General features: G+C 36.9%; 1 protein-coding gene across 9 annotated transcripts in view; it reads right to left on the reverse strand.

Moving 5' to 3' along the window:
- Positions 1–13,641, reverse strand: part of EMSY (EMSY transcriptional repressor, BRCA2 interacting) — an 85,024-nt gene that overhangs the window by 31,492 nt on the left and 39,891 nt on the right. For all 9 annotated transcript variants that reach the window (XM_036324910.1, XM_036324907.1, XM_036324909.1 and 6 more), the window contains 2 exons: positions 8,632–8,781; positions 5,597–5,767 (listed from right to left, as the gene is read on the reverse strand). In XM_036324910.1, the coding sequence (XP_036180803.1) occupies positions 5,597–5,767; positions 8,632–8,781 (321 nt within the window). The remainder of the gene's footprint in view (positions 1–5,596; positions 5,768–8,631; positions 8,782–13,641) is intronic.

The following is a 13,641-nucleotide window of genomic DNA, read 5'->3' on the forward strand; positions in this document are numbered from 1 at the left end:
GGATGTGGAGAAAAAGGAACACTCGTGCACTACTGGTGGGAATGCAGACTGGTGCAGCCACTATGGAAGACAGTATGGAGTTTCCTCAAAAAACTACAAATGGAACTCCCATTTGACCCTGTGATCCCACTTCTAGGAATATATCCCAAGAAAACAGAAACACCAATCAGAAAGGATATATGCACCCCTATGTTCATAGCAGCACAATTCACCATAGCTAAGATCTGGAAACAGCCTAAGTGCCCATCAGCAGATGAATGGATTAGAAAACCGTGGTACATCTACACGATGGAATACTATGCTGCTGTAAAAAAGATGGAACTCTTACCATCTGCAACGGCATGGATGGAACTGGAGAGCATTATGCTAAGTGAAATAAACCAGTCCATGAAGGAAAAATACCACATGATCTCACTCATTTATGGATAATAAAGACCATTATAAACTTATGAACAAAAATAGATACAGAGGCAGAGCAGATTGGAACAGACTATCAAACTACAGTGGGAAGGCCAGGGAGGTTTGGGGGGCAGGAGGAGGGGGTAAGAGATCAACTGAAGGACTTGTATGTATGCATATAAGCATAACCAATGGACATAAGACACTGGGGTGTAGGGGAGGCCAGGGGATTGTCAAGGGTGGGGGGAAAAAAAGGAGACATATGTAATACCCTTTGTAATACTTTAAGCAATAAAACAATTTTAAAAAAAGAATATTCTAGTTATATGTCAATTTCTGATAATCTTGCTCCAATATCTTTGTAATATACTTGCCATCATCTAATATCTCATCAGTCCAAAGTAACACTCAGGTTACTCAAAAAAAGCACTTTTATCTATGGACCCCAGCTTCACAAATGTTTCTTCCTTTATTTGTAGTATCTAAGCAGTAAGCTAAGAGCCACAAAAACCAGGCTGCCCATTATTCACTTATATCAACTTTAACTCTTAATTAACTCCAGTCCCTCATGTGTGACTGATTGATGCCTCCTTTGGCAATGCAGCCTCACCCAATTTTGGCTAAGAAAAACTTTTTAGAAAGTAAGCATGAAAAGCTGTCTCAAGGATATGTAAACCAAGCTTTAACTACACCAAAGTACAAGGACCATCAGCTTAATAAATGTGGGAGGAGGCATAGCATAAGGCAAAACAAGTACAGCATTATATTGAAACTAGTGCCTCGGTACACGGATTTGTGCACATTGTAAGGAAATTAGAAGGTGGGCAGTGGGGCGGGACTGGGCAAGACAGGCCGGATACGCCCCTGGAGCCAACCTCCCACAGTTCCTCCCTGGCCTACCGCACCTGGGGCACCGCCACGGCTCAAAGGGCGTCTTCAGAGTGAGCAGGGTCCCTCCGGCAGATGGGGTCCCTTAGCCTGGCCTGCGGAGATCGGGCCAAAATCGGCTAACATCCCGAGAGGTCCCGGGTTGTGAGAGGGTGGCTCTCGGGTGACGCACCCTGGAATCGGGCTCCCTCCTCTCTGGTTCCGGGGTGTGTCACCCGAGAACCACCACTGCCAAGTCACTGCAGCTCAGCAGCTCCTGCTTTGAGCGTCTGCCCCCTGGTGGTCAGTGCAGTTGGATGGTCACTTAGCCTTTTATATATATAGATAGAATACAATTTATAATTGATTAGAATGGTCAACTTATAAAACTCTAAAATTCCAGTGAGCATGTTGCTATATCTCAGGTGATACCTATGTTATATTGAAGAAAGTAGTACTACTTGTTTTTTTAAAATACTCAACTATGTACATGTACCACAGCTTTGTTTAAATCACAGATTCTTAGGTCACCCTAACAATCTTGGTCTCTTGGGTAATGTTTTGTTTTTGATTTTTCAACCACAGTTTACATTCAATACCATTCTGAGCCAGTTCCAGATGTACCACAAAGTGGCCAGAAAACCATGCACTCTACAGAGTGGTTCCCCACTGCCCTGAGTATCCACCTGGCCCTATGCCCAGTTATCTCAACATTATTGACTATAATGTCTTAGGTAATGTTTTATGTTGTTTTGCTCAAAGATAAGCAAACTAATAAATGAATTAAAAAGAATATATTCCCTGGCCAGGTGGCTCAGTTGATTGGAGCGCTGTTCCATGCACCAAAAGGTTGCAGGTTTGATTCCCAGTCAGGGCACATACCTAGATTGTTATGGGGCGGAGGGGTGGAATGTACGGGAGGCAACCAGTTTGTATTTTTCTCTCACATCTATCTTTCTCTCCCCTTTCCTCTCTCTCTAAAAAAAAAAAGAAAAAGAAAAAGAAAAAAAGATAATAATAATAATCATTATCATTCTTGGGTGAGAATTAAAAAAAAAAGTACTTAAACATTTGTTCCTTGTTTGGACATTGTACTAAAAATTAAGACAATCAGCCCTGGCCTGGTGGTTCAGTTGGATGGAGCATTATCCCATACCAAAGGCTGCAGGTTCCATTCCTGGTCAGGGCACATATCTAGGCTGTAGGGTTGATCCCTGGTCAGAGCACAAATGAGAGGCAACAGATCAATGTTTCTCTCTCACATCGATGTTTCTCTTTCCCTACCTCTCTAAAAAATCAATGAAAACATGTCCTCGGGTGAGGAAAGAAAAAAAAAAAGTGTATCAAAATCAAGTTTTGCTATTGTCATGGCTTTTAATAATGTCCTCAGAGTCAAGATAATGAGTTCACCCATGAGCATAAAATCATGGACCCCCAGCTTCACAAATGTTTCTTTTATGAAGGATCCAATCATCTCCATAAAATATGCATAATTCTTCAACCAACCCACAAAAAACCTTACATATCTTAGTTCTCTCTATGTATACATATGTAAGTAAATATTTGACTCTATTAACATATGACTTAAATAACTGCAAAAATGTCATGCCTTCCATTTAATTGCTTATTCCAATAAAAGGAAAAACTTGACATTTATAGAACGCACTTTGGAAGCATGAACTTGCTTTCTAGGATATTATACAAAGAAAGTAAGGCCTTCACATAATAATATATGTATAATGTTCATCACAGGATTGATAATGAACACAAAAAATTGTAAGCAACCTAAAACACTATGTAGCCATTAAGCAGAGTGGAAGGGATATCAAAATACATTTAATGGAATAGAAAAAGAATATTATATAAAAAAAGAGAAAAACTGATTATATTAGCTCTCAAATTAAATACACACACACATAAACACACTTATACAAAGAAATGAATAGAAAAAGGAATGGACTGCAACATATACACTTAAATGTCAACACATTTCTCTGGATAATAAAAATTCTAAGTTTTTAATTTTCTTTGTACCTTTCTATATTTTCCAAATTCCCCACAATGAGGAAAAATGTCTCGCTTTTTAAAGTCTTCTATTCTTACAGCTAGATTTTTTAGTGTATTTTAAGAAAAGTATTCTTTCTTTGTTGGGAAATAGTGGTATGGGGTTGGGGTGTGTACAGACTCTAGAATCCAGCATCTATCTGCTCATGGGTGAAAGCAGAAACTGTCTAAATTCATCCAACCAGGCTTACCAGTTTACTATAAATAGACAGCTTAGAAGTGAAAACTAGTAATAAACTAATCTATAATCCTGATGTCACAGAGAACAAAAATAAAATAGGAGAACTACCTTTATAAAGGAAATTGATATGTAACATAAGGATCAGTTTAGAACAGTCAGAAATGAGGTAAATTCTTTAGAATAAAAGTGTCAAACAGTGAGGCAGAGGTCCAGACAAAATGAGCTCCATGCAATAGAACTGTTTCAACTGTGTGCCAAATGTATCCTATAGTGCTGAAAATTTAAGAACTCTTCTCATGTATACCCATATATTTGAAACAGCAACTATGAGCTGCTTTATAGTTAAACAGAAAGGTGGGTAAAATGTATACATGATAAAATCTATAAATGTTATATCTGACCACCTCTTTGCTTCTAGAAAACTGTGCTTGCTTTGCATTGCTCTAACCTAGTACAAAAGCAGCTAAATCATAAACGTCTGAAAACAGAGGCCTTATAACATCTAAACATACCTTCCAGCTATATAGTACCATAAATTCATATATAAGTAAAGAAAAACACTTAAGAGTCATAAAAAGCTACATTTTTAAGAAATGTTTAACTGACTATGTATTCTATACTATTTAAAGATATTGTCAGGTAATACATTATAACGAGTTTTAACTGTGTTATTTAAAATAGCCTCTTAAAATCTGGAGTATGATAATTCTTTCCCTACTAGTTTCACCCTCCTCAGTGTAGCAAATGTTAGATTTTCCCACTTATACTTAAAAGTAGAGTCAAAATTAACAGCTTTAAATATAGTACTTTATGCCAATACCATGCCCTGCTTTGCTTTTTTTTTTTCACTCCCTGGGTTATCAGCTACATCATATGACTGCCAGGAATGTCAATCCCTTCATTTTTAAAATGTTAGAACAATTCATCTCGGGCATACAAAATATGGCTAGTCTACAAAAATGGTGGACAGTTAAAGTCCACAGGGCTTGCTTGATCAAAGATTTTTTACATCATTTTAATTAAAAAAATAATAATTGAAGAGGTCAATGGGGGGGAAGAAGACATATGTAATATTTTAAATAATAAAGAATTTAAAATAAAATAAAAAACATTTATCGGTAAAAAAAATCCTATATAATAAAAGGCTAATATGCAAATTGTCCCCTTGACCGGGAGTTTGATCAGGGAGTGGGCTGGCCAACCGCCCATGGCCCCTCCCCCCAGCTGGCCTCACCCCCAATTGGGCCCTCGACCCCAATCAGGGGCAGGGCCAGGCAGCCTACCTCCCACAGCCCCTCCCCCCCAGCCAGGCCCACCCCGCCCCAATTGGGGCAGGCCAGCCAGAACCCACCCATGCACAAATATGTGCAGCAGGCCTCTAGTAATAATAATAATCATTGAAAACAAAAACCATATTAACATTGCACTTCAGAACCCACAACGCAAATTACTTCAGGAATTAATGAGCTCATAAAAATCCAGGTAAGAATCCAAAATATCAACAATTAGCCTTCACTATCTAAGTAAAATATTTTTTAAAAGTAAGCAGTCTTTATAAGTGGTGAAAAGCAAAGATATTCAAATATTTTTATTTTTAATAAGCTAAAGTGACATTAGTAATTGAAATTATGAGTTATGGTTCCTCAAACACATTTAGATAAATAAATACTAGTTCTTCCAGTATTTAGAATGTGTGATCTTGGAAGGTCAATTTCATCTCTGTAACCTTAAATCTGTATCTCTAAACTGGAGATGATGCCAACTATCTCAGAGTTATGAGGTCTAAATAGATCAACAAACAGAAGAATATTTTATAATGAAAAAATCTCTATGCAAATGTAAGCCATAATCTTTCTACTCTGATTAAAAGCAATATTACTTTCTTTCTATTTTAAAATGATCAAAAACTTAATATGTGAAGATTTAATACTAGAACTAAAAAACTGATCGCTAAACATCAAGACTAAATAAAAGCTCTAGATTTCTATCAGAAAACTGAGACCAAACAGAATCTTTCAACAGCTGAAATATGTTTCTTCCTCTTACTAATCACCTATATCTTGTACATGTTTCAGAGATACCTACCAGAAACTATATTACTGCTAATTATCTTTCCCCCCAAGGTAGCTAATGATTTGGGTACTACTGTAATGATGCTACCACTCGTAGTTTTCACATAGGTTGCAGCTCCAGGGGTTGCAGCCATTCGACCTATGGATGGGCTCACTGTGGGCCGGGTATAGGTTGCCTGTGTGCCTGTAAAAAGGGAAAAGCCAAAAGAAAAACTTGTCAATGCTTACAGAAGAATGACAATTTATACAATTATTACTATAATTCAATGTAATCTACATTGCTTTAACTTGAAAATTGAATTTCAAGGTGTCAAGACGTAAGTAACAATTTACAGCCAGTTTTCACAGTACCATACAACTATAGCCAAGTCAATTTGAAACAATTTTACACATGAAATATTGTGATGTGTTGCATCAAATTACTAACCCCAGAAAAAGTTAACTAACTCTGTTCCTTCTCCTACTACCTTTCTTCCATTAGTTTTAAGCCCAAAAGAAACTTAATTGTCTTTCTTGCCAGAGCATTTTAGCTATTTCTGTTATAGATTTTAAGGTGCATCTGTTTTATGCTGTCTCTGTGCCAAACCCAATGTCAGCACTCAGCAAATAAGGCAGTATTGTTTGCCTAAAATGTTATAAACTTTTACTGTTTTGTACTCTGCTACCCTGTAAATATATTTCCATCTTTTAAAGAATTATGCCATCATTTTACTAGAGATTAAAGATGCTGCTGCCAAGAATATTTCTTTTTAGCCTAAAAAGTTCACTATTTCCGTATTTCCTTAACTTTAACTGACCTATAAAGATATTTTTCTCAAAGGATCTTACACTCTTCCCCACTATTTCTATAATTTTTTCCTTTTCCTAAAGAGGAATTAAATACTAACCAAATGAGCCTGTTATAGTTTCCTACAAATCTGGTAACTCAGAAATCCCATTCCTAAACTAAGAACTATTTGTCTTGGAGAATGAAAATGACTAAAATAACACCTTCTTCAACTGAAAAAAAATGTTTCATGATAATTAGATTCAGAGGTCACTGTGATAACCATTTTCAACAACCCCCTTCCCAAATAAATGATTTTAGCAAGTTATTCACCACTTAAAAATACAATCCCTATCCAAAAGAGGGAGGAACAGTAAGTAGAGTTAGTTTAAATTTACAAACATACATCTGAATCAGAAAAAAAATTTAGTGCAAGGTAAATGTTATACAGATAGTTTGAATCAGTTAAATTATAACCAGAAAAAATTTCAAATTAAAGTGTTTGTCTTTTAAAAAAAGAAACACTCTAATATAGATACATAAGTATAGACATATTACTTTTTGCTACCTTTCCATAACATAAGGAATCATATATACATAACATTAATATCTTTGTACCAAGTGGTAAAAGTTTTGGGGGAAGTATGATAGATTTAATACAAGAATAATGGTATCTCTAAAGCACAGGCTTTGCATAGAGACAGAAAGTAGAATGGCAGTTACCAAATCCTGGAAGAAGGGGAGACTAGTTACTATTTAATGCGTACAGAGTTTCAGTTTGGGAAGATGAAAAAGTTCTGGAGCTAGAGTGGTGATGGCTGCAAAATAATGTGAATGTACTCAATACTAACAAACTGCACACTTAAAAATGGTGAAAATAGAAAGCTTCATGTTATGTATATTTTACCAAAATTTTTGTTTGTAAAGCACTGGGTTTGGAATCAAACAGATCTGGATTCAAATTCCAGTTCTGCCTTTTATTGACTATATGAACTTGGGCAAGTTGCTTAATATAAGTCTCTTTTCGTCACTGAAAATGGAAATAATAGAGCCTAAGGGAGATTAGTGCAATGTTTGTACAGACCTTTACATATTGGCCAATAGCTGATAGCTTATAAACTTCAGACAGGTATCATTTTACACTATCTAGATTCTATCATCTAAATACTGTCCATCCTCAAAAAAATTGGTAACAGTTATGCAAATTTAAAATATCAATGAATAATTCTAATATTAATTAATAGTAATAGCTACTGAGCACTCTGCTGGAGACTTTACACACTTGATTTCATTTAATACTTATAATAACCTTAGGGCATAGGTATTATTATCCCATTTAAATAGACAAGGGAAAAGACTGAGGATGATATTACTAAAATGTTCTACACACTTGTCCTGGCCAACATGCTCAATGGTTAGTGTCAGCCCACGCACCAAAAGGTCCCAGATTTGATTCTGTTAAGGGCACATACCTGGGTTGCAGGTTCACTCCCTGACCCTGGTCAGGGCGCATGTGGAAGGCAACTGATCGATATGTCTCTCTCACTTTGATGTTTCTCTCTCTCTCCTCCCCTCCCTTCTACTCTCTCTAAAAAATCAATAGAAAAAATATCTTTCGGTAAGGATTAACAAAACTAAATAAATAAATAAATAAAATAAATAAATGTTCTGCGCTACTTCCTTGAGCGTAGCCTGGTTGCTCTCCTATCTAGGCATAATGTCATCCTGTGCCTCCCTCAGTCTGAGGAATGCTTACTACACTATAATGTAATACAGACTCTCAACCTCATCAAAGTGAGATCCTTGTGAACTGGGACTGCACTTTCATTTACTCAACAAATCCTTACTAATCACTTACAGAACAGAACAGAGCGTGCTCTCTCTCTTTCTCTTTATATAAATACGTGTGTGTGTGTGTGTGTGTGTGTGTATACACACACACACATACACACAAATGTAAATATATATAATAAAATAGACATGGTCCCTTTATTTCCCTTATCCTTATGGGAGCTTATGGTCTAATAAGGTGAACAATGTTAAATAAATCAACAAACAGTAGCTGAGTAAATAGAAATTGTAGTATGTGCTATGAAGGAAAAGTATAGATGACCATACCACAAAAATAGAAAGAACATTTTTTAGTTGGAGGAAAGTGGGAAGTCAAGAAAGGCCTCTTTGAAGAATTGTCTCAATAATATCTGTAACCCCAGTGTCAAACACAGAGAAATTACTCAATGAATATATAATGAATAAATAAACTAATGCTCAAGAAAACTTACCAGTAGGAGTGGTTACCAGTTTAGTTGTCATTATTGCACCATTACTACTAACCACCATAATAGGGGAATTGCTACTGGTAGGCAGAGTTGCTGTCACTGGTTTGGGTAAGATTTTACTTGGTTGAACTTGTTGTGTGATGATTTTAACACCTTTGAAAGAAGAAAGATAAATATCAGTACAAATTCTTCTTTAAAATACATGTGTCTTATACCAACCCAAGAGGGCAGTAGTTATAAACATTTACTTCATTTACTCCATCTTGACTAAAGAGAAGCTTTAAAGTTCATGTGGATAAAAATTCTTCACCAACTTCTGTTTCTCAAATTCCCAATTTCTCATTCAAGAATACAATTAAAACATTATAAAAGCTATTGAATTCTTAAAGAAAAACAATTGTTTTTCTTTTGTCTATGATATATAAGAGCTTTCAAACCAAACAGCCATTGGCCTGAACTTTTATAGACAAATAAACAATGCTTCATGCAGATGGACATGAAAGATTAGGATAAGAAGTCAAAAACAAATGTTAATGTAGCTTTTATATATTCCCAACTGCACCAAGTAGTTTTCTAACCTATTAAGCTATAAAGTCTGTTGAAAACTATAAAGAAGCAAGAACATTTTCTTTTTGAACATTTATTTTTAAATTGGTTGCTTTTTAAAAGTATTTTTAATAGCACACTTTGTCAAACACGAAATAAAGGATACATTATTATTGTACCTATAAAATATGCATTTGGACAAGAAGTTAAAGGCAATATACAGAAATAAAATAAAAATATTAGGGTGGTGAGGTTATGATTCTTTTTTACATTTTTCAAAAATTTTACTTAAATGTTATAATTGTTGTATTGCCTTTCCAAATGTAAAATGTAAATATTTCATGATAACTACAACTTTAAATAACAATTGTTAACTGAGGAAGAAAAATTTTGGTAACATTGTTTCCTCCATAACTTTACTGAAATAATTCTGGAGTTGAATGTATTACACCAGGACTTTAATTTCATGGAATTTAATATACTGCCATAGACAACTAAAAATTGTATTACTTATTTGGATGGCAATTAGATTGAGACATTAGAAAACAAACAAATCTACTTATTTAATATCATTAAATAAATTTAATGATAATTAAGTAATAATTATCATAATAATAATTTCTTACAGCCAACAAAGAAGTTAAAATTATGACATCTAAGCATAATTAGGCAAATTACTTAATCTCTCTGACTCAGTTTGCTCATTTGAAATAAATATACTGCTACTATATACCTTCTAGGGCTATTGTAAAGATTAAATAAATCAAAATTGTAAAGTGCCTCGTACATAACAAGAATTCAATAAATAAAGTATTATTATCAGAGAAATAAAGAAATCCTAATTATAGTAAATCATAAACAGTGAAGTTGGAGGGGAAAATTATTTTTAGTATTATCTCATTGGTGAATTACAATAACAATGCTTAAGGCACATAAAAAGAAGTTTCCAAAGAAATAACCACAGAGGAAAATTTAAAAAGATCATAAGAGACTACTTTGCTCAGTCTTACAGATAAGCTGAAAATTTGGATGAAATAAATAATTTTCTAAAAAAATATTATTTATCAAAATTGACCTCAGAAAAGAGGTGTCTAAATAGGCAAATTTCCTTAAAATAAATATTTAAGAGCTCTTCCTCCATCACCAAATAATAGCAGGCCCATAGCCACACAAGATAATTCTACAGTCCTTTAAAAAGAAGATAATTACAATGTCACAGATATGTATAGTATAGTATAGGGAATACAGTCCGTAATATTGTAATAACTATATATGGTGCCACATGGATACTGGAAATATTGAGGGGAACACTTCATAAAGTATATGATTATCTAACCACTAATCTGTACACCTGAAACTAACACAAAATAATACTGAATGTAAACTACAATTGAAAAAAATCATTCTGACATGGGATTTTGGCAAGAGATTATTAAATATGACACTGAAAAAAATGAGCAACAAAAGAAAATAATATGTATGAATTGGACATCATTAAGATTAACCACTTTTGTGCTTCAAAAGACATAATCAAGAAAGTGAAAAGACAACCCACAGAATGGGATAAAATACTTGCGAATCATACATTTGATAAGAGCTTAATATCCAAAATACATATATTAAAAAAAACTCATACAACTCAATGATAAAAAGACAGCCCAATTAAAAAGTGGGCAAAAGATATAAATAGACATTTCTCCAAGGAAGATATATAAAGGGCCAAGAAGCACATGGAAAGATGCTCAACATCATTAGTTATCAGAGAAATGCAAATCAAATCCAAAATGAAATACCATTTCACACAAACTAGGATAGTTAGAATCAAAAAGTCAGAGAATGACAAGTATTGGGAAGGATGTAAAGAAATTGCTGATGGGAATGCAAAATGATGTAATCACTTTGGAAGACAGTTTAGCCGTTTCTCAAAGAATTAAACATAGAATTACCATATAACTCAACAATTCCACTCCTAGGAATACCCCGAAACTTACACATGAATACTTTCCACAGAATTATTCATAGCAGCCTTCATTAGAAATAATCCAAATGTATATCAATGGACAAATGGATAAACAAAATGTGAAATAAAATTTACCTATAGAAAAGAATGAAGTACTAATACCTGATATAACATGTATGAACCTTGAAAACATTAAGTGAAAAAAGCCAGTCACAAGAAAACCACACATTATATTATTACATTCATATGAAAATCCAGAAGAGTCTGCATGGTCTATAACATGTATAAAACTCTAACACATGTATCAACTGCATATGCACAAGCAAGAGGGGATAATAGGATGGCTTCCTTTGGTGGCTTTGTTGCATTATCGGATATAAATGATGTCCCTATGCCCTAGCCGGTTTGGCTCAATGGATAGAACGTCGGCCTGCGGACTGAGGGGTCCCAGGTTAGATTCTGGTCAAGGGCATGTACCTTGGTTGCGGGCACATCCCCAGTAGGGGGTGTGCAAGAGGCAACTGAGCGATATTTCTCACTCAGGGATGTTTCTAACTCTCTATCCCTCTCCCTTCCTCTCTGTAAAAAATCAATAAAATATACTTTAAAAAAAGAAAAAAAAAGAAAATGACGTTCAAATTCTCTTTGGTCTTTGTTAAGCCGGAGAAATAATGGTGTCATTATTTAGCAATGACTTTACCAAGAATAAAGATTTGCCGGAATGTGTGCTCACAGACCTCTGCATGGCCACCATTGCTGTGAAATATATACTCAGTCTAACACCGTGTATCAGGTTACTGGCATTGAAGCACAGGACAGCAGTCTCGGACACACTGCACATGCCTTGAAGGAGATAAGGCGAATGAATGTTCTCAATGAAGTTTAACACCAGAGTGAAGAGAGGAGAAATCTCTAATGCCATCGATCAATATGTTACTGGAACCATTAGCAAGGATAAGACTTAGTAACATGGAAAGCACTGTGAGGAAGTCCCTGAATTATTAACCAAGGCAGAGAAGAACGAAATGATTTAACAAACTTGGTGAAGTTTCTATCAGCTCTGAGCCTTCCTGCCTTTCAGGGAGCCGTGTGGCATATATTACTGCTCCCTCTGGTTCTGTCGCTGATAAGGTTGTGATTGAGGCCTGTGATGAACTGGTAATAATCCTCACTCACGAGTTGTTTCCTTCATCACTATGTCATCACACACTACTTTAAGGTTTGCTTATATGTGGGTGAAAAATAATGTGGGAAATTTTGAAAATACTTAAAACATTAATTCTGCATAATTTTTAAAAAAATACTTTATAAAAGAAATGTGGTATATAGATACCATAAAATATTATTCAGCCATGAGAAAGAAGGAAATCTTGTCATTTACAACATGAATGGCATTATGCTAAGTGAAATAAGTCAGAGAAACATAAACACTGTATTACCTCACTTATATATAGAATCTAAAACAAAACAAAACAAAAACTAACAGAGCTCACAGATACAAGAGAACAAGCAAGAGGTGAGAGGCTGGCTAAAATGGGTGAAGGTGGTAAAAGGAACAAACTTCCAGTTATAACATAAACTAGAAGCCGGGTGCACGACATTTGTTCACTGGAGCGGGGGAGAAGGGGTCCCTCAGCCTGGCCTGCGCCCTCTAGTGGTCTTGGACCCCTTGGGGGATGTCTGCCAAGGGGTCCTTAGTGCTGCCTCAGAGGTGGGAGAGACTCCCGCCACCGCTGCTGCGCTCGCCAGCAGTGAACCCAGCTTCTGGCTGAGCAGCGCTCCACCTGTGGGAGCACACTGACCACCAGGGGGCAGCTCCTACACTGAGTGTCTGCCCCTGGTGGTCAGTGCATGTCATAGCGACCGCTTGTTCAGCTGTTTGGTCAATTTGCATATTAGCATTTTATTATATAGGACTAGAGGCCCAGTGCACAAAAATTTGTGCACTCGGGGGGGGGGGGGGTCCCTTAGCCCAGCCTGTGCCCTCTCGCAGTCTGGGACCCCTCGGGAGATAACGACCTGCTGGCTTAGGCCTGCTCCCAGGTGGCAGAGGGCAGGCCCAATCCCTAGGTGCAGCCCCTGGTCGGGCTCAGAGCAGGGCCGATTGGGGAGCTGGGGCGCCGCCCCCTGTCATGCACAGAGCAGGGCGGATTGGGAGGTTGCGATGCCACCCTCAGTCACGCTCAGGGTAGGACCGATTGGGGGGTTGGGGCACCGCCCCCTGTCACGCACAGAGCAGGGCCCATCAGGGGGTTGAGGAGCTCCCCCGTCACTCACAGAGTAGGGCCGATAGGGGAGTTGGCGCACCGCCCCCTGTCACACACAGAGCAGGGCGGATCAGGTGGTTGGGGAACCGCCCTCTATCACCCACAGAGCAGGGCCGATCAGGGGGTTGGGGCGCCACCACTGTCACACTCAGGGCAGGGCCGATGGGGAGGTTATGGCTCTACCCCATCACACACACAGCAGGGCACCTGGGGTGGGGGGGTTGGGGGCGCCGCACCCTG

The sequence above is a fragment of the Myotis myotis genome, unplaced genomic scaffold (genome assembly GCF_014108235.1).
Source record: "Myotis myotis isolate mMyoMyo1 unplaced genomic scaffold, mMyoMyo1.p scaffold_m19_p_10, whole genome shotgun sequence".
Classification (NCBI taxonomy): domain Eukaryota; kingdom Metazoa; phylum Chordata; class Mammalia; order Chiroptera; family Vespertilionidae; genus Myotis; species Myotis myotis.